The 7,539-nt window shown below is 40.3% G+C and overlaps 1 protein-coding gene across 1 annotated transcript in view; it reads left to right on the forward strand.

Moving 5' to 3' along the window:
• Window positions 1-7,539, forward strand: part of NBN (nibrin) — a 39,542-nt gene that overhangs the window by 15,604 nt on the left and 16,399 nt on the right. Inside the window, 2 exon segments of the mRNA XM_013007210.2 lie at window positions 34-131; window positions 6,687-6,827. Of these exon segments, the coding sequence (XP_012862664.2) occupies window positions 34-131; window positions 6,687-6,827 (239 nt within the window).

Here is a 7,539-nt window from a genome sequence, read left to right on the forward strand (position 1 = left end):
TGCCAGTCTACTTAAACTGTCTTCTTCTAATAGGAAGGGTCATAGACCTATTCCTGAGTCAGAAATTGGATTGGCCGTTATTTTCATGAATACGGAGAACTACTGTGATCCTCTGGGCCGGCCCAGTACAGGTAATGAAAACATGATTCATTCGTTAGTAATTTTGTTCTAGAAATTGTTATGGGTTATATATATGCACATTACTTTCCCCAGGATTAATTATGTTCCCCTTTCTTTGAACACTGATGGATCTATTTATTTACCTGTTCAATAAATACTTGTGGCTGTCGCGTACATGGCAGTATTCTCAGAGTTGTAAAGGTACAAGGTCCCAGCCGCCATGGGAGGGACAGGTATAAAGAGAGAGACTGGCAGCAGTGACTGGCTATGTACCCTGCTTCCCCGAAAATAAGACAGTGTCTTATATTAATTTTTTGCTCCCAAAGATGCTCTAGGTCTTATTTTCAGGGGATGTCTTATTTTTCCATGAAGAAGAATACGGTACACTTCCTGTCTGCTCTCGCTGCGCTGCGGCCAGTAGTGAGCTGCGTGGCCGCTGCGGTCCAGAGTTCAGAAAGCTTTGGGGGGCCTTATTTTCAGGGAGGTCTTATTTTCATGGGGATGCCTTATATTTCAGTGAGAGGCAAAACTGTAAGTAGGTCTTATTTTCGGGGGATGTCTTACTTTTGGGGAAACGAGGTTTCAGTTATTTTAAATGAAGTGGTCAAGGAAGGTCTCACAGGATACGGCATTTGCATCTCCTGTGTCCCAGATGACCAGAATAAGGAAGGCAGGTGAGGATGTGAGTGGTAAAAGGAGCAGGTCCCTCTGGCTTTTGTGTGGCCATATATTCCATTGTTGTATTTGAGTTGACTATCCTGCAGCTGTAATGGATTTGATCTTGACTCAAGGCAACTGCACGTATTACAGAATACAGTTGGGTGAGGTTTTCTTGGTGGGTGGGAATCTACAGAAGCAGGTCCCAGGCCTTTTCTTCCACACTCCTAGCGGATGGGTTCCCACTGCCAATCTTTAGGCTTCTGGTCCCACCCAGGAAAGGGTACTAATGAGAGAAAGCCTAATGCCTTGGACCAAGTGACACTGGAGGTGCAGGAAAATGGAACAGACCCAGGGTTTGTTTTGGAATTAGACCTGGCGAGCATTGCTGTGAGGGAATCAGAAACAACTCTTGCATTCTGGCATGGACTAAGTGGGCAGATGGTGGGGCCACTTACAGAAATGAAGAATGCATATAATAATCATCTCCGAGTTGCCTTTCAGGAATGCCAGTATAGACAGTACTGTTAGTCTCTTTCTCATATAGAAAACACTCCTGTACCGAGCTTGAAAATAAGCTGATACTGCCTTGATAGACATGGTTCTTTCAGCTACATTTTCCAGATGTTTTACCATAGAGATTTTTACATTTATTCTCCATGATAAATTTTCTTTGCCTAGTGACCACAAGCATCCACCTGTATTCCTATATGCATGTACTTCTAGGTTCTTTCTTTAGTGATTTTGCTAACAGTTACTGGACCTTGCTAAAAAAGACACAGGACCACCTCACTGTGTCCTCCAAGGAGTGTCTTTCACATGACCATCTTTTGAGGCGCGCAAGGAGGTTGGCCATGCGCTACCTGAATGACAGTACTCGGCAATCCTGGTTGCTTCTTGTTAGGAGTCATGGAGTCAGTTCTGACTCATAACACCCTTAAGGACAACAGAACGAACCACCACCTGTTCCTGTGCCATCCTCAGGAGTATTCCTGTGTTAGAGCCCCTGGATGCAGCACAGTGTTAATCATCTTATTGAGAGCCTTCCTCTGTTTGACCAGGCATCATGTCCTTCTGCTAGAATTGGTCTCTCCTGACACGATGTCCAGAGTCCATGAGACACAGCCTCGCCATCCTTGTCTCTAAAAGTGCACTCTGGCTGTACTTCTAACAAAACAGATTAGTTTGTTCTTTTAGCAGGCCGTGTCGTTTCCGTATTCTTTGCCAGTACCGTAATTCAGATGCATTGATTCTCCATTGATCTTTCTTACTCAGTGTGCAACTTTCACATGCATCTGAGGCAATTGAAAATACTTGGGCAAGGGACACCGTAGTCCTCAGGGTAACATCCTTTATTTTCTGTTCTTTAAAGAGGTCTTGTGCTGCAGATTTTCCCAGTGCAATGCATCCTTTGATCTTTGGGCTGCTGCTTCCAAGAACCTTGATTGTGTATCCAAATAAGACGAAATCCTTGACACCATCAATCTTTTCTGTTTATTATGATGTCATGTATTGGTCCAGTTGTGAGCCTTTTGGTTTTCTTTACATTGATTTGTTAATCCATATTAATTTAAAAATGTGTTATGCTAGCTTTTAGAAGGACTGGATCAAGGCTTTAATCATCAGGGATTGATTAAACATTTAAATCAGTAATAATAATAACTGCTGTCTCTTGAATGTGAGGATCTGGGGTAATTACTTTATGTACATCACCAAATTTAATCTAGAAAACAATCCTTTTATAATAGACGACATTGTCTACATTTTACATGTCAGGAAACTGAAATTTGGAGAGGTTAAGAGATCTGTCCAAGATCCCGTAGCAAGTAGTTGATACAAGTGACTCTCAAGCCCAAACTGTGATAGGATTATGCTGCAGTACAATTGGTTAATGCTCTGAAAGGTGAAGTTAAGAACTGATGATATGGGGTGACGGAACAGATATGGGGGGCTAGATATTTTTTAAAAAATTGTTGTACTAGTTTTATATCATTCAGATGGGAATGCTTGTTCACCTGATATAGCTACCCTTTCCCACTGACTACACGAGTATGTTTGTGTCTAGGCCTAGGTAACTTTCAAATACAGGCACGGAAAGTCTGTGAAGTTCCATAGATGAACAGAAAACTTCTTTTGGTCAGATTATGATATGAATATTTCCCAGAAATCTATCATTTATATTCCCAAAATTCATCCTAAGAGTCTGAAGCTAAGGACCAACCTGCAGCCTTAGAGAAACCCCTGCTTTAATGTGGACACTGAGAGAGCAGCAGCCTTGGAAAAACTGCTCTCTTGGCCCATTAGAGATGTATAAAACCTTTAGAAATAGTGTGTGCTCTCATTGTTTTATTGACAGTGGGTTTCTATTTTGGTTTAGGAAAAAGAGAATCTCAACAAATTCAGAGTTTAACAACAGCAGCAACAAAAGCCCTTATAAAAACAAATTAAATTGTTGGCTCTAAATCAGTCACTCTCCCCTCTACCAGACACCTTTTGAGGGAAGTGATGCTTTGTTTCACTTTAGAAAATTAGTTCTTACCTAGATATGTGCTATAGAAACATTCTTAAGGAAAAGTCATGCTCCATAATACAAACTATTCTGTGATGTGACCTTGGCATTTTGGATTTGTTATGTTTATTTTTTTGTTCTAAGCTTATGTTTCTCAAGTGAGGAGGCTTTAATGAAGTTCCTGAAAAAATTCCATTATTTTTTCATTCCATTTTCCATGAACTTTTTGTCACTGCCTCCTACTAATTCCTCTAAGGGCCACAGACTAACTGAACTGTGGTAATTTATATACAAGTCTTCTTGTATATAAATGGAAGAGGCATTTTGGTTATTTTTTAATTTCTTCTTTCATGTTCTTTTAATCACCAAGATCTGAAATTCTCCCTCCACAGCATCTGCTCAAAAGGGCAGCTATCATACCTTCTACAGCCACTGCTCATTTAAACTTTGACATGAGTCAGAATGGCCCAGTGACATTGAGATTGCTTAGGGAGGGTAGTCATCTTTTCTGCAGCTGTTGTAATTATCTTCATCACGTAAGGGTTTTACCTCCAAACTCATTTTTATAATACACTGTGCCACTTAGAGTCACCGTATGTTCTTGCAAACACTTTCACTGGTTTTCCTTAGCTGCAGAGTAAGCACATAACCCTTTTACGTTGATTCCCAAGCCCTTAACAATTTAGCTGCTTCCTAACTCCTTCCAGCCTCCTCTATTTTTTGTATGCTGTCCTACAGAATATATAGTTCCTACCTGCCTTGACTTTTCATCATGTTCCCTGTTCCTAGATTGTCAAACTTGCTTATCAAAAGCTGACTCATTCCACACATGCTCTCACCTCCATCGTGAAGATTTTTGTAAGTCATTTGCTCTCCCTCTATGATTCCTCCAAGTCATTGTTTTCTATACTCTAGTGTAAAGGGCCCTGGTGGCATAGTGGTTATACATTGGGCTGCAGACCGCAAGGTCACCAGCTTGAAACCACCAACCACTCCCTGGGAGAAAGATGGGTCTTTCTACTCTCGTAAAGAGTTACAGTCTAGGAAACTCACAAGGGGTAGTTCCACCCTGTCCTATAAGGTCACTGTGAGTCAGCATCAATTCGATGACAGTAAGTTTTTGGTTATATACGCTAAGTGACATATGTACTCCAGGTATATATTGTCTTTCTTCTTACTATGCAGTATAACCACTTTCCATTCCTTTCTCAGCTATCTGGGCATAAATTGTTTGTACTTTTGGCTCCTCTGGCAGCAACAGGTGTATCATTGACTTATAGGAGGTCTGCGTGTTGTTTATTGAACAAAGTTATTGGTACAAAAAGCAGCCCTGTTAGCACTGTGAGCTAGACGTTGGGCTGCTAATTGCAAAGTGTGTGGTTCAACCCCACCAGCTGCTCGACGGGAGAAAGATCTGCTCCTGTAAAGATGTCCTCCCGGGATCCTAGTATAGAGTCTCGATGGTTCAGAATGAACTCAACGGTTGATTTCTATTGGGGCACAAGACTATCTCTGTTAGCGTGAGCCAATAGAATTTAGCCGTGCACTGTTGGAATGGTATGTATGGCTGACAGCGTCTCAGAGATCTTCTGTCATTCTATGAAAACATAAGGAGTGAACAATATTGGCTGAGTGCAGGTGAAATTGCAAATCTCTTTCATGACTGAGCTAGTTTTTTAAGCTCAATGGTTTTGACTCACAGGACAATATTTGTTCTATTGTATCTTTCCATTTAGAAGGAAGGTCATAATGGGTGAGTAAAATGAGATACTATAATATAGCAGTGTTAGGACTTGCACATATTCATAAGTTGGTCTGCATGGGCTCCAAGTTACAGTCTCTGGTTTACAATTTTAGAACACAGCAGACTTGACTGCATGTCTGTCTTCCTATGCACCACACATTTGTTCTCCATGTCCATTCACGTGATTATTCAACATAAGTCCACTGAGCAGTTGTTATGCTTAGTGTATAACTATGCTTAGTGCTTAGAATAAAACGGTAAGCAGATCCAATCATTTCCCCACCCTCCTGGTATTTTTACGAAGGAGAACATTGTCAATATTTTATTATTAACAAATGCATTATTCTGGATGTTAGATTCATAGATGTTTCTTTTAGTGATTCTGTAAGCATGTGTTATTATCCTTTGCAAATACCTGCATAAGCTGAAATGAATTGTAGGGATAGGTGTCTCTAAGGAAATGCCAATAAACTTTTAAAGTGGGCTTACAAGGAAAATGGTCGATGTAATTTAAGGAATTGAATTTGGAATCTATGATGAACATTTATTAAGTACAACCTGCGTCGTGAAGACATAACACTGACAAATTTAGCTGAGATGCTAAATGAAATGCTCATTTGAACATTTTTGCCACTTTAAAAATCTATAATTCCATTAATTTACTCATATCTGCTATCTGTCAAATGATTGGTGTAGGCACTGAAGTTGTAGAAACGAACAAGACTCAGTCCCTCTTCTCATGCAGACTGCAGTCCAAAGGGAAAGTAACATGCAAGTATAAAACCTAACTCACTGCCATCGAGTTGATGTGAACTCATGGCAAGTGTAGCGTAAGCTTGTGGAAATAATTGGTTTCCTTCCCAGCAGCTTTGTGGGAAAAGACCCCGATGCAGTGTTTCCATAAAGTTTAAAAGTTTATAGCCAGAAAATCTCTATAACACAAGATCACCATCAGACTGGGGTCACACACACACACCCTCATATGCCCCCCCCACACCCTCCGTACACACACTCGCTCCCCTCTCCATCCGTATGTTGCTTCAATTTGCCCTCAAAACAACCCTACAAGGAAGGCACTGTAATTGCCTCAATTGTACAGACACGAAAACTAAGGCAGATGACGCTTATATACCTTGGTAGTGATGAGTGTGTTCCCAGAGTGAAGCACAGAGAGGGTCGGGCGCAGCAGTGAGGGTGACCTAATTCAACATGTGAGATATCAGATCGCTCAGGAGGCTGGCACTTGAACGGAGACACGATTTCAGTAAATGAAATGATGAGGTAATCATTATGGTTGTCTACATCCCAATATGTATATCTAAATCATTAAATGGCTTCGGTTCAAATAGCATATTCTCTTTAAAAAAAACTTAATTTTGCTCTATGTAGGGAGAAATTGTAGTTGTTTTGTTTACTGACTTAAGGTATAACTTAAATTAAAATGTAAGTTGACTTTATTTTAATTCAAGTTCATATGTTTACCACAAGCATATGATTGGCTTTAAATTGACCCACCTTAGAAGCCAATAGACAGTTCTTAGGCTATTTCATTAAGTGTGTGCTTTGCTTCCCCATTAATTCTTTTATAGTGTAACCACTGTAAGTGACTATTGCTCCTCTTGCAGTGGTAATTCTTTTCACTTGTGTTGTTTACAGGATTAAAACCAACGGCTCCAGGGCCAAGCCTTTCCCAAGGTTGGTCATTCGATGAAAAACTAAAGCCAAGGGTCACAGGAAACGCCACAACATGTGCACCTGATCCAGAATCAGAACAAGCTGACACATGGTAAAGTTTCTATGTTAAGCTATTGTTAGTCGTCTGTCCATAAATTAATTGCCTATTCAAGGAGTAAACTCAGTAAGTACATCTCTTGGGATGTAAAGCATAGGAAAGTTGGATGTCAGGGAAAATAATATCTTTGGACAGAGATTGGCAAACTTTTTTGTAGTGGGTCAAAGAGAAGAGAGTGATGCCTATAGGTTTCTGTTGCTGTTGCAGCTGCTGCACTCTGCAGCCACTGCAGCATGAGACAGCCAGAAATGCTTGTACCTGGATGTGTGGCTGCATTCCAATAAAAGCTTCGTGAAAACAGGTGCTTGGCTGAATTTGGACTATAGATCATAGTTTGCCAACTCTTGTCTTAGGATAAATGGGAGGCTTTTTTTTTTTTTAATGCCATGCAAATGTACACAGAAAACTATAAAGAATTATAATACTGTGTAACTGGTAAAGTAAATTTGGAACAAATTTGCTTATGTAATGTCAACTTTACTTAAGATTTTGGGGGTATTTTATGTGTATACCTGTTACCTAAGTAGTTAATATTTGCTTGAAAATGTAGTTTTTAGGGAATGATGAGGGTGGACATTGGAGACAGGGCATGGTGCCCCAACAGGCTAGACTGGAAAACAAAAGCTTTTCTTTCTTGGTATATTTTAATTTGTTCTTTGTCAGTGGCTTGATGTTGTTGCTGTTTTGGTATACATTGTTGCTTGGTTTTGCTCTGTC

The sequence above is a fragment of the Echinops telfairi genome, unplaced genomic scaffold (genome assembly GCF_000313985.2).
Source record: "Echinops telfairi isolate 266 unplaced genomic scaffold, ASM31398v2 ScPeMD7_1;HRSCAF=3_0, whole genome shotgun sequence".
Lineage (NCBI taxonomy): Eukaryota > Metazoa > Chordata > Mammalia > Afrosoricida > Tenrecidae > Echinops > Echinops telfairi.